Below are 26,290 nucleotides of genomic sequence, written 5' to 3' on the forward strand. Positions count from 1 at the left end.
CATGTGGGATGATCAAGGCTGGTCATCCACATTTTTTTTTGTTCTTCTTTCTCTGATGGTATCATCCAAAATAGCCATCATAACCTTTGGGGTCCTTAGATGTCATCAAAAAATCAAAAACGTCACCATCATCAAAAACGTCATCCAAAAAGCACGACAAAGAATGCTCTTTCTGCGCCAACTCAGGAAGCTCAAACTGCCCAAGGAGCTGCTGATCCAGTTCTACAGAGGAATGATTGAGTCTGTCATCTGCACCTCTATAACTGTCTGGTTTGGCTCTGCAACCCAACAAGACAGACACAGATTTCCGAGGATAATTAGGACTGCAGAAAAAACAATTGCTACTAACCTGCCTTCCATTGAGGACCTGTGTACTGCACGAGTCAAAAAGACGGCTGTGAAAATATCTACAGACGCCTCACATCCTGGACATAAACTGTTTCAACTTCTACCCTCAAAATGACGCTTATAGGGCACTGCACAACTAGACACGAGGACAGTTTTTTCCCACATGCCATTAACTACTAAGACTGTATTACTATTCTTCTTCTCATCCTTACTAGTACCTATCTCTTCCCACTTACGACTATAACCCTGTTGCTTGTATCTTTACAACTTATATGGTTTTTATTGTTTCCTAGTATGATTTGATTGCTTATTAGGATCCTATGTCTATCAATAAGTGTTTTATCTTATGATTCTTGATGAATATATATCATTTTTTCTTTATGTATATGGAGAGCATATTCCACCAAAGACAAATTCCTTGTGTGTCCAACCACACTTGGCCAGTAAAGAATTCTATTCTATTCTATTCTATTCTATTCTATTCTATTCTATTCTATTCTATTCTATTCTATTCTATTCTATTCTATTCTATTCTATAAAAAACAAAGGTGGTTTTTGACTGATCATATAAAGATTGCCTTCCATTGATTTAAAATGCCATGACAACTAAGGTGGGATGTTTTCTCTTTTTCAGCCCCCTTTGATAGAACCTGGATTTTTACAATTGTAAACAAGCAATGAAAACAATATAGGTTGATGTATGGAGGGCCCAATGCATTTGCTTTGTTTGACTTCAGTAACCTCTTCTGTTTATTTATATTTGGAAATGGAGGGGAAAGAGACAGGCTTTTGAAAATCCAGTTTTGTTACATAAAGAATGTTGTTTAATGTGCTGTATATTTTGGTTTGGGCTTTGTGTCCGGGTCTTTTCCTGTCCTCATGCTTCTTCTTACCCCTGGACCACATTGTTTACTTCCCATTACCTCGCCCATCCTGTCATCTTGAGCTTCACCCTTTGCATGCCTTCTTCCTTTGCATCCTCAAGAAACTTCCTGGCCTTTGCTTTATATATATATATTTCTTAAGTTTTCGCGGGTACTTACATGTATGGTATTCAGCTTTGTTCGGGTATTTTCCCACGTCATTATAGTTGTGCTTTTAAAGTTGTAGCAACGTTTCGGCAGAATCTCATCTGCCATCATCAGGCTTCTGTATAGTGTTCATCTGTGAGTCAGACTTTCACAGCCGTTTCAGCCTGATGATGGCAGATGAGATTCTGCCGAAACGTTGCTACAACTTTAAAAGCACAGCTATAATGATGTGGGAAAATACCCGAACAAAGCTGAATATTATATATATGTAGCCAAGTTGGTGGTTCAGGAAGAACAATATCCCACAGTTAGCAATCTTCATATCCAAATACTCCTAGAAAGTGATGTTGGTCACTAAATAAGAAAGAGGTGATGCTGGCTGAACCAGTTTTCATTGTCCAAAATACAGATACAGATGAACAGAGTTGGAAGGGACCTTGGAGGTCATCTATTCCAATCTCACCCCCACCGAAACAGACTCTACACCATTTCTGACAGTCTCTTCTTGAAAGTTTCCAGTGATGAAGCTCCCACAACTTCTGAAGGCAACTTCTGTTCTATCAGTTGATTGTTCTCACTCTTCTCAGAAAATTTCTCCTTATTTCCAGGTTGAATCTCTTCTTGATCAGTTTCCATCCATTGTTCCTTGTCTGGCCTTCAGGTGCTTTGGAAAATAGCTTGACCCCCTCCTCTCTGTGGCAGCCCCTCAAATATTGGAAGACCGCTATCATGTCTCCCCTGGTCCTTCTCTTTACTAGACTAGCCAAGCCCAGTTCCTGCAACCGTTCTTCATATGTTTTAGCTTCCAGTCCCCTCATCATCCTGGTTGCTCTTCTCTGCACTTTTTCTAGAGTCTCAACATCTTTTTAATAGTGTAGGGACCAAAACTGGATGCAGTACTCTAGGTGTGGTCTTACTAAGACCTTATAGAGTGGAATTAATACCTCCCTTGATCTTGATTGTATCCCTCTGTTAACACACCTTAGGATTGCGTTGGCTTTTTTGGCTGCTGCTGCACCCTGCTGGCTCCTATTTAGCTGGTTGTCCAGTAAGGTGAGGCTGGCTGAACCAGTGTTCATGAAATGGACAGTGATTTGTCCAAAATGGTTTAAGGTCTCCTGCTTCTGCAGGGGGGGGGGTGAACTAGATGACCTCTAAGGTCCCTTCCAACCCTTTCTGTTATTCTGTTAAATGCTTCAGGGTGCAAAGAGGAGTTTTTAACTTTCAGAGTCTGACTGCACTAAAGAAGAACCAAATTTTTAAAAGGCATGAATTCTTTTGTGATCGTTTAACTGGGTGCCAAATGAGTAAGGAAGCAGATTTTTATTCTGTCTGCCACAGCCCATTCTGGTGCAACATTCTGTCTTTTCTCCTAGAAATGAATTAACCTTTCACTTAAATTGGAATGAGGAAAGAAAAGTTGATCAGGGGGGTAAAAAGTGCCACCTTTCTGGTTGGCATGCAGCCCAAAGTCATAATGTGGCTGCTTATTTTTCATTTAGTATGAAGCCAAAGTTCGCTGAGCATTCAAGCTGAAGATTGAATCCATTGTTCTGTTATTATTCCCTACAGTTGATAGTTAGGAGGTAGTTAGATGCCTTTAAAACTTAGAGAATGCTTGAAGGCCTGGCTTTTCGGCTTTGTAACGGAGATGAGCACCGACCCCCTAGAGCCGGGAACGACTAGCACGTATGTGCGAGGGGAACCTTTACCTTTAAGCTGAATAAAGCTTACAATCCGTTTGCTAGCTCTACGTCAATGACTTTTACACGTGTATAATATTCATGGCTACACATAGTCAGATAACAGATAACAGATAATCAGAGTTGGAAGGGACCTTGTAGGTCATCTAGTCCAACCCCCCCTACACCATTTCTGACAAATGGCAATCCAACCTCTCCTTGAAAGTCTCAAGTGATGACGCTCCCACAACTTCTGACGACAACTTCTGTTCCATTGGTTGATTGTTCTCACTGCCAGAAAGTTTCTCCTTATTTCCAGGTTGAATCTCTCCTTGTTCAGTTTCCACCCATTATTCCTTGTCTGGCCTTTGGGTGCTTTAGAAAATAGCTTGACTCCTTCTTCCTCCTTGTGGCAGCCCCTCAAATATTGGAAGACCGCTATCATGTCTCCCCTGGACCTTCTGTTTACTAGACTAGCCAAGCCCAGTTCCTGCAACCGTTCATCGTATGTTTTAGCCTCCAGTTCCCTAATCATCCTGGTTGCTCTTCTCTGTACTTTTTCTAGAGTCTCAACATCTTTTTTATAATGTGGTGAACAAAACTGAATGCAGTACTCTAGGTGTGGTCTTACTAAGGCTTTATAGAGTGGTATTAGTACTTCCCTTGATCTTGATTGTATCCCTCTGTTAATACAATTTAAGATTGCATTAGCTTTTTCGGCTGCTGCTGCACACTGCTGGCTCCTATTTAGCTGGTTGTCCACTAAGACTCCAAGATCCCTCTCACAGTTACTGCTATTGAGCCTGGTTTCACCCAGTCTATATGTGTACTTTTGGTTTTTCTTGCCTAAGTGTAGGACTTTACTTTTCTCTACATTGAATTTCATTTTGTTAGATATGGCCCAGTGTTCTAGTCTGTCAAGATCCATCTGGATCTTGAGCCTATCTTCTTGGGTGTTAGCTATTTCTGCCAGCTTAGTATCATCTGCAAATTTGGTAAATTCCCCTTCTATTCCCTCATCTAAGTCGTTATTGAAGATATTGAAGAGTACTTGGCCTAAAATGGAACCTTGTGGCACCCCACTGCTTATTTCCCTCCATGTAGTACATGTACATGTAGGATTGCTCACAGGAAAGTGCAGCTGCAATTAGCAAGGGCGACTCGGGCGTAAGGCTGCAAGGTAATGGCCCCTGCTTCAAGAAGGTAAAAGCCAGCTGTGAAGCGAACGTTCTTTGCAGGAAGCAAAGACATTTTGATACTCAGCCTCGTGGACATTACAGTATTTTAAGTTGGTATTTGAAGGCTCTTGTATTGTGAAATATTTCTCATCTGTGATTCTTGGCAGTCTCGTGCAGTTTTGGCAGGGTCTGTGTTTATCAAAGTTAATGAGTTTGCCTCAGCCTTTTAACCGGGGATTCGTAAGACTCATTAAAAGTTTTCTGATCTCTTTGATTATTGTCCGTCTTCCCGGAAAAGGGTTTGGGTCAGAACACACCATAGACGGTGTAGTTCAAGGTTGTCCAAGCCTAAAATTTCAAGCCTGGTGATGGAGGGCATTCTGTTGTGAACAGAGGAGTGTAGTACTCTTCTTGATGAGTGTAGACTCATCCAGAGTTGGCAGATATTAAAGTTTCCTCTAATGAGAGGACTTCAGTAACAGAAAGCGAATGAGAGGCATTGTTTCTTCCATCTCGTCTCACAAAATTACTTCCAGCTGGTTGCTACTCACTTATACTTATCTTTTCCTCTGCCAGTTCCACCTCAAATTGGGGAGAATGCTCTTCTGACATCTGTGGATTCCTACAAGCATGGCTCCACCCAAACTCTTACGTGTACAGTGTACGCAGTTCCAATGGTGACCCGCATTCAGTGGTCCTGGCAACTGGAAGAAGAATGCACTTTCAATCCACAGTAAGTAGAATGCAAGTTCCTGGTGATTGCTTTTCCCACATTTGATTGGGTTACAAATACCTTGCGTTGGTGTTTGGAGATCTCTCAACAAATCTCTTCTGGGCGCCTCGGGAGTAAGGCTGCAAGGTAATGGCCCCTGCTTCAAGAAGGTAAAAGCCAGCTGTGAAGCGAACGTTCTTTGCAGGAAGCAAAGACGTTTTGATACTCAGCCTCGTGGACATTACAGTATTTTAAGTTGGTATTTGAAATCTCTTCTGATCCTTTGGAAAATTCTTCTCCTGGAGGTGAGGCAGGCCCCGTCTCCTGGCCTTCTGAAAAGGGGTTAAAACATGGTTCCGTGGCCATGCCTGGGAAGCCCAAAAGAGTACGGATTTGTGGGGTTGGTGAGTGCCACGAGAGCCCTTCCTTTGCCTTTGTCCATCAATTTTTTAACAGGGTTATTCTTGCCTCCTTAATATATAGGTACAGCTATAGCTATAGATAGATATAGATGTAGCTATAGATACATGTGTGTGTGTGTGTGTGTGTGTGTGTGTGTGTGTGTGTGTGTGTGTATCTGTATCTTCTATATATATAAAAGTGAAATACCACTCACGCATCATCACAGATTTCCAGAACCCTAAAGCCTACAAACTTGAAATTTGGCACGTATGTTCCTCTTGGCTTCTAGGTGCTCACTAAGAAAGGATTTTTCAAAATGACCATCAGAGCATGAGTATTTCATATATTATTATTATTAACGTGCTCTGATGCTAAGGAGTTCTACTCCCCACCTGAAAAGAAATCTTTTCCAAATGCAAAACACACGCAGAGGAGAGGAGTTTCAGTTTCAGTTTTAGTTTCACAGGAGCAACCAGCTTTAGTACAGAACAGTTGAGCTAAGCCACGCCCAGGCTCCTTGCTGTCTCTTTCTTGCTCACATAGCAAATACTGTTACAGTTTCCATGTTTCAGTTTCCAAACAGCCCTCAACTCTCTCACACACTGACAGGATGCTAGCCAAATAAATACCGATGGATGCTGGTAAGCAGAGGCCGAATTTTTTTCCTCCCCCAAATCTAAACCTGATCACATAGTTTCATAGCGAAGTACAGATATATATGTGTGTGTATGTGACCTCGTTGAAATGTTGCCAAGATGCTCTCAATCTTACACGGGAAAAGACCCGAACACGCCAAGACCTACATACCTGTATCTGTGAAAATCCACAAAAACACACACACACACTTTTAAGTCAAAATTTTGACTCTTAACATTTTAATTTTTTTGTATTTCAATGTTTTATGATACACCACCAAGAATCCGTCTTTTGAGGGAGATGGATGGTTTAGAAATGTGAAATATAAATAAGTAATGTCAGTCTTCATCTGGTTATGTCAATAAAACTACTCAAATTCCCTCCAGTTTTATTTGTGTGCTGGATTTTGGCTATAGGTGACTGCTGGCTCTCGGTTCTGGAAGTTTTTATTGTTGCTGATACATATAACAGATCTGTAGTGTTCTCTCCCCCAAGTTTTCTCTCTTGGGGGGCAAACCAGGCCTTCATTTGTCTGGGTGTCTTATCTCTATGAAAGTGAATGTCAGTGGAAACTCCTTGACTGATGGTAGGAGTCATAGAGTGAGCTTCTGACCAAGGGCCACTTCACTTCCCTTATCTGAATTTTGCACAAGAACAGACTTCCTTTTAGAATTAAAAAAAAAAGAAAAAGAAAAGGGAATCTGTTTTCCTGTTGTTGTTGTTTTGAAAACAACTTCCTTTCTGTCTTCTTCCTTTGGTGCCTAACTATTTCCTATGCAAGGCTGGGTAATCCAGAGAAATATGGATTCCTATGTTAACCTTTGCCTTTCTTTTAACAAAATTCCCGTCCGATTTGTTGATTTTATGAATGGAGGTTTATTTGCAAAACAACTGTTCCTTACCTTTAATATCTATAGGTATGAGCTGGCCAAAATAAGGAAAATTTACCTCGAGGGCCTGAGAATATTCCTTGGCATATAGCAGCAAGGACTTTTAGGCATCGTATCAGAGTCTATGTATGATCCTATAAAATACGAGATGCAGAAAAATATTGCGGCACATAAGGACTTTTCCTTTTCAGTGCTATAACCAACCAATTGGGGATGCTCCTTCAGTAGCAAATACTTCTCTCTCTATGTGGTATGGCTCTTCTGAATATAGACTCTTTGCCAAGAATTTTTGGAACTGAATGTTGCACAGTTGCAGGGCACAGAAGTTGAGAAAGGAATAAGAGGATGGAAGTTGGAAGGAACCTTGGAGGTCTTCTAGTCCAACCCCTTGCTCAAGCAGGAAACCTATACCATTTCAGACAAATGGTTGCCCAATCCCTTCCTAAAATCCTCCAGTGTTGGAGATCCAACAATTTCTAGAGGCAAGCTGTTCCTCTGGTTAATTGTTCTCATTGTCAGGCAATTTCCCCTTAGCTCTAGATTGATTCTTTCCTCGATTAGTTTCCACCCATTGCTTCTTTTCCTATTTTGACCCCCTCTTCTTTTTGGAAGCCTCTTAGATATTGGAACACAGCTATCCCTTGTTCTTCTTTTCATTAAACTAGCCATACCCAATTCCTGCAACCCTTCTTCATATGTTTTAGCCTCCCGTTCCCTAATCGTCTTAGTCGCTTTTCTCTGCACTCTTTCTAGAGTCTCACCGTCTTTTTTTATATCATGGTGACCAAGGTTGTTTGCACAATCGGATATTCTCATTGAGTCACTATATTCATAAAACACTTATAGGCAATGTCTATCTCCCTAACTCCATCTTCAGCTATAAGAGCTCCCATGGAGCTCAGCTGATTAGTTAGCTACAACATATTGGAAGTAAGACCTTAATTACACTTAGACATGAGATGGTTTCATTCCCCTACTCCAAGTGATTCATGCAAAGTGAGATCACAGGAACATGGTTTTTAATCTCACTTTCCTGACAACTTATATTCATTCATTCATTCATTCATTTATTCAATTTCTATACCACCAATTAGTCAGAGTGGCTGACAATTAAAAAATATATTAGTTAAACATACTAAAACCTTTTAAAAACAATAAAAACAAAAACATTAGATTAGATTTTATATACAGTATATGCAAGATACTTGGCCAGTATTGGAAAGATAATGCTCCACAATAAGCATTGCACACAAAAAATGTAGTTTGCCACCTGCTGTTAACAATTGTGATACTTTTTTGTGATCATTTTGTTATCAAGATGAAATTTCTTTGATTTTTCTCAGCCAAGCTGGAATTGGGAATAATCCTTATGCATGTAAGAAATGGAAAAACATAGCAGACCGAAGAGGTGGAAATCAGATTGAGATCTTAAAAGATCAGTTTGTTGCTATTGCTGGGAAAATGAAGGTGAGATATTGATTTTTTGTTTGCTATTTGCAAAGCTGCTGGAAAGCTAGGTGGTAGAATTGAAGTTTCTATATTGCAATTCGCACTGTGCATAAACAAAATTCCATATAAATAAAGACCTGTGTGCATAAAACAGAAAATGACATTATTCACTGACCGAAAATGGAGAAAGAATTATAAATCCTTCCTGGGCTCCAGAATGTTATCTGCTGGTCTTAGTTATCATTTAGCCCAGTAACTTAAAGGTAAAATAGATTTGATAGTAGAATGCATCAAGCTAAACAAACTTTGGCAGGTATTTTTTTTATTACCATTATTAATCATCCCTAACATTTATTATCATAAATATATGCATTGAAAAGCTAATTTTAAAGGATTTACAGAAGGTTCACAAAAGGTAAAATTTAAAAGAGTTGAAACTGAGCAGTTGGGTTTAGTCAGAAATGGCACTTTAACTGTTCATGGAGACTTTAAATATGATATGAGAAGCAATATAGAAATGATGATAATGATAACAGTCATACGTGTTTTTATTTGGCGTTAAGCCCCATAAGATAATGGCTTTTCTCCAGCAAGTATGCAGTTTCGTTTATAGCTTAAGGCTGCAATTTTAAGCAACTATTTAATATTTACTGCCTATATTTGTATTAAGATTCTCAGGTCAATGAATCAATTCTTAGCAGAAAATTCATTCTGAACCCAACAGGACTAAATTTTACATGAGTCAGGGTTGAGTCAGGCCTGATCATGTGATATCAAGTTATTTCTAGAGAATGTGCTGGTTTTTCAGCTTCACTTCATTTCTGGATTTTTATGGGCAATAATAAACTCTCTATTGACTATTGTTGCAAGAGAGTTGAAGAATGGTCAACAGTTTTTGTAATGACCCTGGCCGTGGCACAAAGGCAACCATCGTGCCTCCCGTCCCTGTCCTATTGTCCCTATTTAATTATACCTATTTTTTGTATTCTTACTCATGTTTATACCTATACCTATTATTTTGTAAGCAATTGACAAATCAAATCAAATCAATCAATAAATAAATAACAGTCAGATAATAGGTAGGAGTCCGTTTATTAGCTCCAACTTTGCCCCAATGTCCTGGTTACCTTCTGGCTAGAGAAAAACTCTCCCAGGAACAGCCTTTGGCTGCAGAGAATCAAGTCCAAAACGTGGTCAACAAAAACTGTAACTATAAGTTCAATCAAGCCAAACTGAGGTAATCAGTTTGGCAGAACAGGAGCAAGAATTCCAGACATGAAGGCATGGTCAAAACCCAATATGGTTGGAAAGAGACCAGGAACACAGATAAGCAAAGTCAACACGAGATAAACTCACATTTGTTCCCAGCAGCTGCCGCACTCAGCATGTATCTCTTTTAAGCTTTCTTCCCAGGTGTGGCTAATGAAGGGAATCAGGACCCTTTCCTCCTCCATAAGCCACACAGCTCACGTTGCTCTCTTCTCCATTCCTCCCTGCGTGCCCTAGGATGAAGAGGGGGTGGGCCTGGGTCTTCCTCTGAAATCCCTCTCCCTTGTTCTACCTCTCCTCTGCTATGCTCAGCCGGACTTTGCTTTTCCCAATTTCGTCCACAGCCAACGGAGCCACACTCCCATTCCCTGTCCGCTGTTCGTCTTCCTCCTCAGATTCAGACTCTGACAGGGGCATGACAGTTTTACTTCCGTTCATCCCAGAGGGTAGTCAACTTGACCATCTCAATTTCAGGTGCCAATACATCCAACAAGGGTGGATTGTGTTGCAGTAGAAGGAGTAGCTTGGCTAAACTAACATGGCGACCTGTGCCATTGACTCATTGTGCAGAAGATCAGCCCAAGACCGTATCCTTAAACCCCTTGTTCTCTTGTAGACGGTGAGCAGCCTCACGATTCAAGCAGCAAATGTGTCCACCTTGTACAGATGCGTAGCGAATAATAAAGCTGGAGAAGGTGAAAGAATCATGTCATTTCATGTAACTAGTAAGTCTTGCTTACCGAACCCATCTACCGCATTTTTTTCAAAGCATGCCTCCCTTCCCAAATGACCGTAAAAGATCATGGCAAAAAGGCCAAGCAGGGGGGTTGGACTAGAAAAGGGGTCACCAACCTTTTGGACCCCAGGGATCATCAAACTCATCATTTTAAATCCCGCGGACCAGGGACCCTGGGAAAATCCCCCCAAAAGTCTTCAGGAAAATTCCCCACCCCGTTTTCCTACTGATCAATCATTCTTTATTTGGGATCACAGGATACCATCTCCAGCTTTGTTCTCAGGGAGAGAGAGGGAGGGAGGGTGGGAGGGAGGGAGAGAGAGAAGGGGGGAGAGACTTTGGGCTTCATGCAAGGAAATCAGCAGAAGCAACAGAAGTCTTTCTTTCTCTCCCCTAAACTCCGCCAGAAATGAGTCTTTGTGAGACTCATCATGCTGGTGCAGCCTCTTGGATCAGGATGCTTTGTAGGGTCCCAAAGACTCATTTCTGGAGGAGTTTGGAGGAGAGAAAGAAAGACTTTTGCTGCTTTCCTTGCATGCAGCCAAAAGCAGAAGAAAGAAGCAGCCCAATGGCTAGGCCAGGTGCATGGGGTGAGTGGGGCAAGTTCCCCCCTCCCCTTCCCCCCTTCCCCTTACTACCTAGTATTGTTTGCAATACAAGCGACTGAAGCCTTGTGTTCCCATGGGCCATGTGGGTGGCTCAGCCTCGTGTTCCCGTGCAGCCTGGATTAATTGCTTTGGGGGTGACATTTCTCTATGGACCAGAAAAATTGGCAACCACTTGGACTAGAAGACCTCCAAGGTCCCTTCCAACTCTGTTATACTGCTATAAGTTGGCTGGGATCAAGGAACACCCAGTCTGTTTTGGTGGGTTCAAAACAGGGGGGAAATATTTCAGATTTTGGAGTGGATGTTTCAGAATTGGAAGCGGATGACTAGTGTCCAATGTCAGGCTTATGGCCTTAAAACGTTCCTCAAGGAAGAGGTTTTCTCAGAAATTTCAGCTTCGCCCCTCGGGTTGAAAGAATATTCTTTGCAGTCTGTGGTCCATCCTTGAAGTAGCAAACAGAAACAGAGTTTCTCTCATCTACAACATTTCCAGGAGAGGCTAAGATGGTAGCCACAATTACTTGATCAAAACCTTCTCCCCTTTTCACACATGTCAAAAGGGCTGAGGCTTTGACTGAGGGGCTGTGGATGTTCACCTATCAGGTGCCTCTGAATTTCAGTACTTCAATACAATATACATTTTCACCAAGTATTAATCTCTCTTAGACAGGGGTGGGATTCAGCCGGTGTAACAACCGGTTCGGTGAGTGCATGCTTTGCACGTGCACAGCGTTTGCAACTCAACTTCTGCTGCAAGCCCTGTATGTAAAACAACTGATGCACGGTAATCCGCTGTGCCGCGCGAAGCAGCTGAGCTGGAAAACCCGGAAATAAATCTCAGCCGGGGTAAGTGGGTGGGCCCAACAGCTGATTGTTGGAGAGAACAGGTTCTCCCAGCTGATCTTTGGAGCAACTGGTTTGCCCGAACCAACCTAAACCGGTAGAATCCCACCCCTGCTCTTAGGGCAGGACAGGCAATGGCTGTCTGATCATTTCCTTCAGATCCTTTCTGATCCTTTTCCTTTTATTCCCAGGAGGCCTTGAGATCAGCCTTCAGCCTCAAGGCCAGCCTATTAAGAAGCACAACGTAACTTTGCAATGCACCGCAGACAAGCACACCTTTGAAAGCCTCACCTGGTTTAAATTCAGCCCCCGAGTTTCAGAGACGCGCCTGGATAGACTGCCTATGCCTGTTTGCAAGAATCTGGAGGCCCTCCAGAAACTGAATGGCACCACCATGAAGGCCGATAGGGAGACGGTTACCCTGAGCCTCTTTCTCCAAAATATCAGCCCCCAAGATGGTGGAGACTACGTGTGCATCGCTCTGGACAGAAAGAGCAAAACTCGGCGCTGCCTTGTCAAACATCTCACTGTTCACGGTAAACCCAATGCTGTATTGAGAAATGTTCCATTCAATTTTCAATTCAATCTATTTCTCACCCACATTGAATCCATCCAACGATACACAAAAAATATCGGGTTCACCCGTGTTTCTATATACATGATCCTAGCTTTAACTGTCGGGTTCCTCTAATTGCTCTGCGGCAAGGACAGTTAATTTTATTGGTAGACAAAGACTCTATATGGTGGACACGGAGAGCCGTCACATTTTGTCCAATGGCAAGTTTGGAAATCACTGCATAATTTTCATGTGTTTCCCAGCCTCAAAATGACAGGAAGTCGTGTTGTTAGTTTTGGCAATCATTGTCTGAGGAGGTCACCCTAGAGCAGGGATGTCAAACTCAAGGCCCGTTGGCTGGATCCTGCCCATGGGGTGCTTAGATCTGGGCCACAGGTCCGCCCTGAAAATAGCAAAGGACCGGCCCACAGTACCTCTGCCAGCAACAATGAAGCTTAAGAGAGCCACGTATGTCCTCCCCGGGCTCCGTTTTCACTGGCAGAAGGCTGCAGGAGGCCATCGTGGCCAAAAACGGAGCCTCGATGAGTGACATCGAGTGGGCCATGGCCACCCTGGCCACACCTATCCCAGCCATACCCCTCCCCTGCTCCCCTGAGGTCAAACACAACCCTGATGTGGTCCTCAGTAAAATTGAGTTTGATACCCCTGCCCTAGAGCAATTTAACACTTAAGCAGTGATTGTCCTGCAAAACAAGAAACTACAGAGCATAAAGGGAACATACCGAAATAAATATATTTAAAGTTGTTGTCAAAGTGTGTCTTTTCTTGAAATGTAAAACATTGGTTGGGTTGTGCAACTTTGTGGGGCCAAAGACTGCATTGGAAGCTGAATGACATGCCAGAGTCTACACTTCAAATGTAGTGAGTGGAGCGAGAGCCAAAAGTGCATTCAATTTCATTTAAAGTGAATGGAAATCAAGTTGAGTTATTGTGACTACGTTCTGGATTACTTCCCTATTCTTTTTTACCTTAACCATTAAATTTGATCAGATTTATCTCGGGGCCATGTGCACATCTCCCAGGGATTTAGGTTGTGCTCCTGAAATAAATAACTGACAAACAAATTCCATGTATTTATGCTGGAACACTTCGTGTTCAGTCTGCAATTTTAAGAAAGAATTTCTAACAAGGCTACTAACCGGGCGTGGGATGCAAGTATTTTTACTACCGGTTCTGTGGGAGTGGCTAGGTGGGCATGGTCACGTGACTGGGTGGGCATGTTTTATTTTTTATTTTTGCAGCCCACCCCGCACTCTGTTTTTTTGCCTCCTGGGCCTCAGGGAAGTCTCCTGGGCAAAGCAGTAGGCAACAAGGGGGATCCCGGCACAGCTGATCGTTGGAACAGCTGATCATTGGGAGGAAAAAAGAAAGAAATACCGGTTCAGCTGAACCGGTAGCTGTTTTTTTTACTACCACTTCAGCCGAACAGTAGCAATTTTTACTACCTGTTTGCCTGAACTGGGCCAAACCTGTAAAATACCATCACTGCTAGTAACCATTGTGTTCCTCCCATTGATTATAATGAAGCATCGGTTGCTTTCGGGCTTGCCTTTCTAGAGGGAGATTTTTTTTTCAGGGCCTGCTCTTAACATCTGCATTTCTTGCAAACAGAACCAGTGGCACCCACAATTACAGAACACCCTCGGAATCAGACAACGAACATTGGCGAAACAATAGAAGTTGTTTGCACGGCAAGTGGGATTCCTTCCCCTCATATCGCTTGGTTTAAAAACAATAATTCTCTTATTGAAGATTCAGGTGAGAAAGTTCTCCTCTATCCAATTGCTTAGGTTAAATTGCCTACTGATGTTGCAATGCTCAATGTACTGCTTATCCAATCCAAGAAATAGAATTATCTAAGAAATACTTTTTCCATTATGTCTCTTAAATGCTCCTATCAGTCATTATTGATCATTCAATGAACAAAACTGTGTCCTTTTGTTTGATATCAACTACATCCCCTGCTGATGCCTGTCAGTTATATCTATTAATAAGAGCTACATTAATTTCTTGCCCAATTCTAATCCCAGTAAGTCACCAGTTTTATTCACAAAGGCATTATGCAATTAATTTATCATATTAGAGGGTTGCAGCATGAAAACCGTTGCCAACTGATTTATTTTTTGTTGATTAAACAAAATAACCAAACAAACAAAAATGTGATTAAACAAAAAATGATAAGACTATAGTTCCATAAGGGAAAATAGATGTCCAACCAACTATTGATTAATTATATTTATAGCTGTCAGATTGGTCCTGAGGTCATGGACTTTGATTGGAAACCTCTACTAAGAATAGAACTGTGTTGGGCTGGTTTCACTCGGGTGGGATTTCAGCCGGTTCAGACAGGTTGGAGCAAACCGGATGTTAATTTTAAATCTGATTCACTGAACTGGTAGTTCTGAAGACTGGTGGCCCCTGCCCACCCTGCCCTGCCTCTCCCAGGAGTCTCCATGTGTTTTGGATCCCAGGTAAGTACAGGATCCACACGGAGGCTTAGGGAGGGTGGAAAATGGGCCTCCCAGAAAATCCAAAAGTTTGGAAACAGGCCTGTTTCTGGCTCTGGAGGGCCTCTGGAGCCTGGGGGAGGCTGTTTTTGCCCTCCCAGAGGCTCAAGGAAAGCCTCTGGCGCCTGTGGAAGGTGAAAAGGCCATTCCTGCCATGGTGCAGGAGGCTGACTAGTCCACGCCCACCATGGCCACGGCTACCAGGCAACCGAGCAGAGAACTGATTGCTAAAACTTTCGAATCCCACCCCTGGTTTCACTCATACTGTGTCTCCATTATCACGACTAATTATGTCGTAGGGCTGAACCTCATCCCCAAAATCAAGTCTAATCCAAACAAGCTCGGGTTCAGGGAAATGTTAGGCCCAGCTCCGTAGTTCAGTTGTTCAAAATAGAAAATGTAAGGTGGAATTTTTTTAGAATGCTTCCATTCGGAGTTATAGCAAAAGAAGTCATTTGCCTTCCTTGTTGTCTCTGCTACAAGGTATTGTCCTGAAAGATGGGAACCAACGGCTCACCATACGAAGAGTGAGAAAAGAAGATGAAGGTCATTATATGTGCCACGCCTGCAATGTCCTGGGTTGTACAAAGGCAGATGCATTTTTTGAAGTGGAAGGTTGGTGGCATTATTCATTCCCACGGTGATGTTGGAAAGTCTTACTTTCTGTGTCCTTCCTTCCTTAGAATTGTGCTACCTCTGTTAGTGAACTCCTTGGAATTGTGTTCACTCTGTTAATGCAAGTCCAGATGCTACTAGTTTCAATTGATAAATAAAAACAGAGCTGAAGAGAAGCAAACTTGCCAAATCTGGGGCCATACAGGAAATCCAGAAGCTGGATGGCAGCCCTGGGAGAAGTGCCAAAAATCTAAGTGGAAGCAAAAACCTTGGAATTTGGTGAAAGACCAGGTTCATACATGAAGGTTCAATAAAACTGATTTTTTGCTAAAAGTTTATGCACTGGAATCTTCTCAGCTAATGGTTGGCGGTGCCTGCTTAGAGTTAGTGAAGGAGAAATTAGACTTAATTCTGTAATGGCAGTATAGGGATTTTCAATCCGCCCCTAGGTTCTGCCTGCTATCTATCTATCTGTCTGTCTGTCTGTCTATCTGTCTGTCTGTCTGTCATCTATCTATCTATATCATCTATCTATCATATCTATCTATCTATCTATCTCCATCTATCATCTATCATCTATCTATCTATCTATCTATCTATCTATCTATCTATCTATCTATCTATCTATCTATCTATCTATCTATCTATCTATCTATCTATCTATCTACCATCTATCTATCTACCATCTATCTCTTTTTCTATCATCTGTCTATCATCTATCTATCTATCTATCTATCTATCTATCTATCTATCTATCTATCTATCTATATCTATCTATCTATCTATCTATCTATCTATCTATCTATCTATCATATATCTATCTACCAGCTATCTATCTAGATCATCTATCTATCATACCTATCTACCATCTATCTCTTTATCTATCATCTGTCTATCTGTCTGTCTATCTATCATCTATCTATCTATCTATCTATCTATCTATCTATCTATCTATCTATCTATCTATCTATCTATCTATCTATCCTATCGGGTTAGGGTTATATATATATAGCCACTCAGAAAATATCCAAATGTAGTATATATACTACAATTAGATATTTTCCAAGTGGCTCTTTTAATTTGATCCAAGTATGCCAATTGCTTACATAATGTCAAATGTCTCACTCTTTATATTATGACATTGAATAAGGCTATTTAGTATTTTTGGGTTCTATTTCAGAAAGATGTGTATAGAGATTCTCAGTCAGAATAACAGAATAACAGAGTTGGAAGGGACCTTAGAGGTCTTCTAGTCCAACCTTCTGCTCAGGCAGGAAACCCACTTCAGACAAATGGTTGTCCAATCTCTTCTTAAAAACTTCCAGTGTTGGAGAATTCTTGGAGCCCGCATCAATGCAAATATTATTTGGTACTTGTCTTCAGCTTTTTAAAGCAGCTGCATCTTTCTTGAGGTTGCAAACGGTTCTGCAACTAACGTGTGGTCCTAGGAAAAGATACAGCTTCTTGAAAGAATTTCAGATGAATAAACTCTGCATGCTCCAAAACACTGTTCTGGTACTGAATGCACAGACCTGTGATTTCATGCTAATACGTTTAAATATTAATATACTATTTCCCTATTTCCTTTTTCAACGCTTTAGTGTCACAAGTTTGTTTAAAAAAAAAAACCTAGCACGTCAGAGTTACATCCTGTTATTCTTACAATCTCCAGCCTGAGGTGGATGTGTTGTACTAAGCAACTTCTTATTGTTGGATGAAAAATGTCTGTAAATAATCCATTGTGCAAATATATAGCATTAGTTTTTCAATAAATAAGATGTGTTTCCTCAGAATCTAGGATGTTTTCTTTCCTTTTTTTAGTGGAAACAACTAAAGCTTTACTCTCTGCTTCTCTGATCTCTCACTCTCTGCCTCTGTCTGCGTGTCTGTCTGTCTGTCTCTGATCTCTCCCTCCCTCCCCCTTCTCTCTCACTCTCACTCTACGTCTCTCTCTCTCTCTCTTCCCCCCCTCCCTTCCAGCTCTATTCTATCTTATCTATTCTATTTCTATTCTAAAGATCAGCTTTTGGTCCTTAGACATTCTAAAAAACATACTAGACGAGAATTTGTTTGTGCTGTTGAGTCCATGTGTCTGTCCTTCATATGGGTTGAACTACCAAATTCCCTTCATTTATCCCCATCTGCCCTCTCAAGTGGTTTTGAACCTGTAAATCCAGGCCTACTGACTAATAATAGGGACTTGAAATCCCACAAATTTGGAGAACATTTGGGGAAAGGCCAATCGGGTCCCATTGTTGACCCAATAATCCCCTTCTACCAATAATCCCCTTCTACTTTCTCCATTCACCTTCATAAGATTACTCTTTCTCATGGAGTTGGCTTACCACCCACCTAAGCCTGATTATACTTTGTCTTTACTCTTTCATTTCACAGAGCCATTTCTAGATCCTTGACACTTTCCATCTTTTTATGCAGCCTGGATCTCTCCTTGATATGTATTCATTATACTAAACTGTCACATTTAGAATAGAATAGAATAGAATAGAATAGAATAGAATAGAATAGAATAGAACTTATAGCATTTCATATAAATGGTTATCCAATCTCCTCTTAAAAGCCTCCAGTGATGAAGCATCCACAACTTCTGGAGAAAAATTGTTCCACTGGTTAATTGTTCCGTCAGGAAATTTCTCCTTAGTTCTAGGTTTTTTTACTTGTGTCTGGTCCCAAAAGGAAATAATGCATGTACATTATTTGGACAATAGAGTCCTTGGTGCTCTCTGAGCTTGGTTCTTTGCTTGCAGACATTTCATTTTTTCTGGAGTTGCACCTATCTTACCAAGCTGAAAGACTCAGGCCAACTGAAAAAAACCTACCATTGTTTTAAATGGGAAAATATTCAATATTGGCTTTCATTTGTTTGGCCTCAAGTCACTAGTGCTGCCATAAGCTACTAGTGAATCCCTGGCTATGTAAATCTCTGGCTTATACCAGAATAGTGAAGAACTTTCTTAAAAAATACATTTTTAATATAATAATTCCATCTTCAATGGAACAGTGTGTTGTCTGAGTACCAATATCTTTATTGAACAATGATCAAAATTGGCTACATCATTCATTACATTGATATTAATTCAGCAATATTAAAATAGTAATATTCCACGTATTAATTCTACAACATTCAAATAGTAATATTCAATGTACTAGTTGTAATATTTACTTATCTCTTTTAACGTATCTTCTTTATTTTGTTTCCCTGTTTCTAACTTCCACTGTTGTTATTTATCTATTGATAAAATAGATCCCATATCGTATAATAATCAGTTTGCTCTTTCTCCTTAATTGCCAACATTAATTTCTTCATTTCTGCACATTCTAATATTTTCCTAATCACATTCTGATCTGTAGATATCTCCAGGGGTGGGGTTTCAAAAATTTTAACAATGGGTTTTCTGCCCGGTTGCTGGGTGAACGTGGCCTAGTCGGCCTCCTGCACCACAAGGGAGAGGGGGACGTTTTCACCCTCCCAGGGCTCCGGAGGCTCTCTGGAAGCTGGAAACAGGCCCGTTTCTGGCCTTTCTGAACTTCCAGGAGGGCCATTTTTCACCCTCCCTGAGCCTCTGCGCACACCCTGCACTTACCTGTATTCAAAACGGGTTACATCAGGACTCCTGGGAGGGGCGAGGTGGGGTGCGGGGCCAGGCAGGAGTGGGAATTGAGGGTTCTCTGAACTGGACAGAATCTTAGCTAGGGGCTCTCCTGAACCCCTGCGAACCCCCAACAGCCCAGCCCTGGGTATCTCTGAGTAGTGAAGAAGAACTTGATTATATGTTTACCGGGACAGTATCGTAATCAATGTTTGTGCTCAGTATTTGTGTGGTACAGGAAGCAAGGATGGTGTTGCGATGGTTGTATTTTGTTCTGATGAAAAAATATGGTGTTTTCTTGACAGGGTTGTTTGGGTATTGTTTTGTTTTGTTGTTTTGCCTTAGACTTGTTAGGTATTGGGCATCTAACATTTTTTTCTTTCTTGGACAAGAGCGCCCTTTTGAGTATTTCAGCTGATGACCCCATCCCAAAAGGCTTTGGAGCCTATCAATGAATTATGTCATTGTTTCTTCCCAGGGACCGAGGAGAAAACAAACCTTGAGCTCATTATTCTTGTTGGAACAGCAGTCATTGCCATGTTCTTCTGGCTGCTCCTCATAATCATTCTCCGGACTGTTAAACGGGTAATGAAATCAACTCTCCGCCCCCACTGTTCTGTTGGCATTAGTCTTGCATAACAAATGAAATCTGATGGGTTTTCTTTTGTCTGCTTCTCGGCATTGTCTTGAAATCAACAGAGGCTCCCTTCCCTGCCTTCTTGAGGCATTACATTCCTGCTACTCTGCAGGAATGAAAGCATGCAAATATTTTTGCTTTTAATTGGGGGAGAGAGAGACAGAGAGAAATGGGGGGAGAGAAAGAGAGAGAGAGAGAAGAGAGAAGGAGAAAGAGAGAGAGTCAGTCTATGGCCCCCAACAATCTGGGGAGAAAGAGAGAGAGACATACAGACACACACAGAGAGAGGGAGAGACAGAGAGAGAGGGAGAAAGAGAGAGAGGGGGAGGGAAAAAGAGAGAGAGAGAAAGAGAGAGAGATGAAGAAAGAGAGAGAGAAAGAAAGAGAGTCCTTTTCAAATATTAATAGAGCAAGTTTCTAATGATGGTTGATGGGTACGTGCCTCATAGAGTTCTTGTGGGAAACAACGTTTTTGCATTTCTGGAAGAAGAAGAAGAAGTAGAAGAAAAAAGGAAATGTCAAATTTTAACTCATGCTAGTAAACGTGAGAGAGAGCAGGTGACTCAATACAGGTAGTCCTCGACTTACAACAGTTCACCTAGCGACTCGTTCAAAAATTACAGTGGCACTGGAAAAAGGGACTTGTCACCATTTTTCCATACTGACCATTGCAGCATCCCCATGGGCATGTGATTTCCATTTGGAAGCTTGACAACTGACTCACATCTATAGCAAGAAGCACTTATATACCACTTCACAGTGCTTTTACAGCCCTCTCTAAGCAGTTTATAGAGTCCGCCTCTTGCCCGCAACAATCTGGCTCCTCTTTTGACCCACCTCGGAAGGATGGAAGGCTGAGTCAACCTTGAGCCTGGTGAGATTTGAACTTGCCAAATTGCAGTCAGCCGGCAGTCAGCAGAAGTAGCCTGCACTACTGCACTCTAACCACTTGCGCCACCGCTGCTCTGTGGCAGCTATAATGGTTGCAGAGGCCCGGGGGCCATGTGATCGCCTTTTGCGACCTTCTGACAAGTCAAAGGGGGGAACCAGATTAACAACGGCGTTACTCATTTAACAATCCCTGTAGCAGTGATTCATTTAAATGAATGTGCAGAGTAAAATGGGGCGAAAGCTCACTTAGCAACCTAAGTTCTGGGCTCCATTGTGGCTGTAAGTTGAGGACTTACCTGTCATAAGTGTAAGCTGCTATTGTTGGTATTGTGTTTTTTTCAGGCCAATGGAGGAGAACTAAAAACTGGCTACCTGTCTATCATCATGGATCCTGATGAAGTCCCTATGGATGAGCAGTGTGAACGTCTCCCTTACGATGCCAACAAATGGGAATTCCCTCGGGATAGGCTGAAGCTAGGTTTGTTCTCTTCCTTGGGACCAATACTCCTGATAACCATTAAACTAGAATTTTGGGGGGGGCGGATATAGGCAGTGGTGGGATTCAATTTTTTTTCCACTACCGGTTCTGTGGGCATGGCTTGGCTTGGTGAGTGTGGCTTGGTGGGCGTGGCAGTGGAAGGACACTGTAAAATCTCCATTCCCTCCCCACCCCACTAACCTGCTTTCCAGCTCCATTCTCCTGTGCAGGGCAACGAAAGAAGACCCAGCCGATCAGCTGGGACTTGGGAGGCAGAGAATAGATGGGGGTGGGGCCAGTCAGAGGTGTTTCTCCAAACTACTCAAAATGTCCGCTACCAGTTCTCCAGAACTAGTCAGAACCGGCTGAATATGCTTCAAAATGTGCGGAACTAAAGTGGAGACCCCAGGAGAGAAAATTTTCAAACACATCAAGGAAGATTGATATGTTTAATGGGGAATGAAATGTTGGCTGAATGTTGGTCAAAGCAATATACCTAAACATGTTGAGACACTTCAATCAAACCATCATGGCCACCATTCCGACTTCAACTCCCAGAATTCCTGAGCTAACATGACTGGAAGAGGAATTCTGGGAGCTGAAGTCTACAAGTCTTAAAGCTGTCAAGTTTGAAGACCCCTGGGTTAGTCCATACCTGCAACAGTGGTGGGATTCAAATTTTTTTACTACTGGTTCTGTGGGCATGGCTTGGCTTGGTGGGTGTGGCTTGGTGGGCGTGGCAGTGGAAGGACACTGTAAAATCTTCATTCCCTCCCCTTCCACTAACCTGCTTTCCAGCTCCGTTCTCCTGTGCAGGGCAACGAAAGAAGACCCAGCCAATCAGCTGGGGCTCTGGAGGCGGAGAATAGATGGGGCGGGGCCAGTCAGAGGTGGTATTTGCCCAGTTCTCTGAACTACTAAAAATTTCCGCTACCTGTTCTCCAGAACTGATCAGAACCAGCTGAATACCCACCTTTGGATATAGGGATATAAGGGGAAAATTACAGGACACTTAGAAAGTTATCCTATTTGTGCTTGGCACCTCCACTGGGAAAATTCTTACGTGCAAAGAACACGTGGGCGTTCCTAAGGCCACAGAGTAAATTTGTAGACGTTGTGGGTTGTTGACAGGGCTGTGCTTCACCATATTCATTGTCAGCCGGTTAGTGTTTGAGTTTCCCAGGAGGGTTCATGGGTTTTAATTAGCACTGGAAGCCAGCCAGGTCCCAACTTTTAGTTGAGGGAAGGAGGGAGGCCATCAGACAGTCAAAGAGGCGTGTGGCGGAATATAGAAAAAGACAGGGCACTATATCGCCCATAATTTCCACCATTTCTGAGTAGTGAAGTCACTGGTAGAAGATGTATAGCAGTGAAATCTCAGCTAGGTCACACCCCAAGGAATAGGCCAAAGCTTGTGGCTGTTCCAATCCATATCTTAATGGTGTCATTAGCCATTTAAAAAAAAATACTATTTTAACCAGAAAAGAAACTCTCACGATCACCAGAATACGTGGTCTTGGTCACCGAGTGGCCCAAATTCCCCCCTGTCAGATTTATGTAGTTGGCAGCCAGGACTTTGTCATCAGAGGAGAACAGGGCTTCCTGGCACCTGTCCTTTCTTAAAAGTGACATTAGGTGGAGAGCTCTGGACCATCAGGTTTCTGATTTTGAACCATTGGGGCTGAACAAGGCTGTATCGTCGACATTGTTGCTTCCTCAGAAGAATGGCTTTGTCTAGGACTTCCCCCGCCCCTCCCCCGAAAGGCAAGTGGACTCTTTTTTCTTTTTCCTTGAGGAAGAAGAAGACTGAACCAGCCACCACTGATGAAGCTTCTTGGATAAGAAGCAAAATTTTCTTTCTTTCTTTCTTTCTTTCTTTCTTTCTTTCTTTCTTTCTTTCTTTCTTTCTTTCTTTCTTTCTTTCTTTCTTTCTTTCTTTCTTTCCCCCTCCTCCTCCTTCTTCTTCTGTCATCATCTCCTTCTCTTTCTCCTCTTCCTCTTCTCCTTCTCTCTTCTTTCTCCTCTTCCTCATCTTTCTACTTTCTCCTCTTCCTCTTCTTTCTTCTTTCTCCTCCTCCTCCTCCTCCTCCTCCTCCTCCTCCTCCTCCTCCTCCTCCTTTTTCCTCCTCTTCCTCTTCTTCTCTCTTCTTTCTTCTTTCCTCCTCCTCCTCCTCCTTCTGTCATCATCTCCTCTTTCTCCTCTTCCTCTTCTCCTTCTCTCTTCTTTCTTCTTTCTCCTCTTCCTCTTCTTTCTACTTTCTCCTCTTCCTCTTCTTTCTTCTTTCTCCTCCTCCTCCTCCTTCTCCTCCTCCTCCTCCTCTTTTCCTCCTCTTCCTCTTCTTCTCTCTTCTTTCTTCTTTCCTCCTCCTCCTCCTCCTTCTGTCATCATCTCCTCTTTCTCCTCTTCCTCTTCTCCTTCTCTCTTCTTTCTTCTCTCTCCTCTTCCTCTTCTTTCTACTTTCTCCTCTTCCTCTTCTTTCTTCTTTCTCCTCCTCCTCCTCCTTCTCCTCCTCCTCCTCCTCTTTTTCCTCCTCTTCCTCTTCTTCTCTCTTCTTTCTTCTTTCCTCCTCCTCCTCCTCCTTCTGTCATCATCTCCTCTTTCTCCTCTTCCTCTTCTCCTTCTCTCTTCTTTCTTCTCTCTCCTCTTCCTCTTCTTTCTACTTTCTCCTCTTCCTCTTCTTTCTTCTTTCTCCTCCTCCTCCTCTTCTTTCTTCATTCTCCACCTCCTCTTCTTCTTTTTCCTCCTCTTCCTCTTTTCTTCTCTTCTTTCTTCTTTCCTCCTCCTCCTCCTTCTGTCATCTCCTCCTCTTTCTCCTCTTCCTCTTCTCCTTCTCTCTTCTTTCTTCTTTCTCCTCTTCCTCTTTATTCTTTCTCCTCTTCCTCTTCTTTCTACTTTCTCCTCTTCCTCTTCTTTCTTCTTTCTCCTCCTCCTTCTCCTCTTCCTCTTCTTCTTTTTCCTCCTCTTCCTCCTCCTCAAGAAAACATAGTTGCCATTTGAAAAAGAGCATCTTTGAGGCAACTATGGCCTGGATGACTGAGAATCTCCATAGACTAGGCTAAGAGAATTGATCAGAATATTTGTAGCTCCCATTTTGCTCCACCTACAAACTCACTTGGTGGTCAAGCAACCCCAGTGTCAGTCCCCTGGTGCCTATAGTACTGTTGGCTGACCTCTTAGGAATGTTTGAATCAAAGTCACGTGAAATATTAATACTGCTTTATAAATCTTCAGTAAGGCCACACCTGGAATACTGCATCCAGATACGATTACCACATTACAAAAAAGACATTGAAAAAATGGGGTGGGGGAGTGCAGAGAAGAGCAACTAAGATGATTAAAGGTCTGGAGACTAAGACATACAAAGAATTTGGGTATGGCCAATGTAGAGAAAAGAAGGACCAGGGGGAACCAGTATTTGAAGGGCTGCCACAAAGAAGAGGGGGTCAACTTATTTTCCAAAGCACCGGAAGGCAAGGCAAGAAACAATGGATGGAAACTAATCAAGGAGAGAAACAATTTGTAATTAAGGACAAACTTACTAACAGTAGGAACCACAGGGGGTTGGATTAGAAGACCAAGGTTCTTTCCAGCTCTATTCTGATTGATTGATTGTAGCTAAATAATAGCAATCTAGTTAAGGCAAAGCATTGAGCCTTTATTCTTGCCTGACTGGGTCTCCTGCATTGAACTGCCTTCCCTAGACCAGTAGACCATATAAAATAATGTCATACGTTCAAAACTAATACAACCTTATATTTGGTTTGATGACAACATTTCCACAGCCAGCATCAAAACATATTTGTGAGGATCACCAACTAGGATAGCATTCTATTCTATGTTATATTATATGTTCTATATAAGGAGCCTCTGTGGCACAGCGGTTAGAGCGCAGTACTGCAAGCCACTTCTGCAGCCAATTTGGCAGTTCAAATCCCACCAGGCTCAAGGTTGACTCAGCCTTCCATCTTTCCGAGGTGGGTAAAATGAGGACCCAAAATGTTGGGGGCAATATGCTGACTCTCTAAACTGCTTAGAGAGGGCTGTAAAACCCTATAAAGCGGCATATAAGTCTTATTGCTATTGCTATTAGATTTTTTCCTTCTTCCACATTTTTTTTAATGGAATGGGTAAATTTCTTTCCTGCCATTTAAGGATACATATCCCTCTTTTCTTTTTTTTCTGTTTATCCAGGAAAACCACTTGGGAGAGGAGCATTTGGTCAAGTGATCGAAGCTGATGCATTTGGGATTGACAAGGCAACTACTTGTAGCACTGTAGCTGTCAAAATGCTTAAAGGTAAGAATCAAGAATCTACACACACCTAGCAAGGAAGCGATGATAAGCAAACTTACAATTATAACTCTTGGACAAGGAGAATTGTTCTACTGTATTTAGTTGTTTTTAGGGATAAAAGATGTTTTTCTGCTTTATTCTTTGGTTCAGACCATTGTCTTTATTTACCAAAAGACAGATAATATGTCCATTAATAGTATTAATGTATTAGCAGATGCATTTCTGCATTTCCTATCTACTCTGAGTAAACATTAGCTGTTGCTGGACAGTGTTTTACACAATACAAACCTCTTAATATTAGCAAGCATGTATCATCTAAATGGAAAGAATAGAGTCATTATTATACCCATGTATGTAGCATGGGTACATGTGTGTTATGTGTGTGTTTGGGTAACTATACACTTTCTCTTGAAAGCAGGTAACAGAATGTCATTTTTTAATGTGGGCTAGTGTGCTTTCAATAAAAAAAATGACAATAAAAAGTTACCTTATCTAAATTTTCTGACCAATGGACAAATTGCAGGACTGAAGAATTGGTCATCTTAGATTGCCCTCATATTCCTTACACGTGGCATTTGTATATGTAAATTCTGCAGGGCTCTTATACATTAACTAATGCCTAGTTCCTATGCACATTATACACCAGAGGTCTTCAAACTTGGCAACTTTAAGATTTGTGGACTTCAACTCCCAGAATTCTCCAGCCAGTATAGCTGGCTGGAGAATTCTGGGAATTGAAGTCCACAAGTCTTAAAGTTGCCAAGTTTAGAGACCTTTGTTATACACATTCTCTATAAGGTTTCTAATAATAATAAATCTCTATTAAGTTTGTTTACAAATCTTGATAAAATACTATTTTGATCTTTATTGTGATTTGCCTTAAAAAAAAACACCCTCTC

General features: G+C 41.9%; 1 protein-coding gene across 2 annotated transcripts in view; it reads left to right on the top strand.

Moving 5' to 3' along the window:
• Nucleotides 1-26,290, top strand: part of KDR (kinase insert domain receptor) — a 79,623-nt gene that overhangs the window by 36,492 nt on the left and 16,841 nt on the right. Inside the window, exons 10-18 of one of the 2 annotated variants that reach the window (XM_087936595.1) lie at nt 4,816-4,972; nt 8,223-8,346; nt 10,214-10,322; nt 11,976-12,320; nt 13,973-14,119; nt 15,352-15,483; nt 19,570-19,676; nt 20,962-21,097; nt 25,290-25,394. In XM_087936595.1, the coding sequence (XP_087792721.1) occupies nt 4,816-4,972; nt 8,223-8,346; nt 10,214-10,322; nt 11,976-12,320; nt 13,973-14,119; nt 15,352-15,483; nt 19,570-19,676; nt 20,962-21,097; nt 25,290-25,394 (1,362 nt within the window). The remainder of the gene's footprint in view (nt 1-4,815; nt 4,973-8,222; nt 8,347-10,213; nt 10,323-11,975; nt 12,321-13,972; nt 14,120-15,351; nt 15,484-19,569; nt 19,677-20,961; nt 21,098-25,289; nt 25,395-26,290) is intronic. The other variant, XM_087936594.1, reaches the window with a different exon arrangement.

Source organism: Pseudonaja textilis, chromosome 6, assembly GCF_049901715.1.
Source record: "Pseudonaja textilis isolate UNSWEBS1 chromosome 6, rPseTex1.2, whole genome shotgun sequence".
Classification (NCBI taxonomy): Eukaryota; Metazoa; Chordata; class Lepidosauria; order Squamata; family Elapidae; genus Pseudonaja; species Pseudonaja textilis.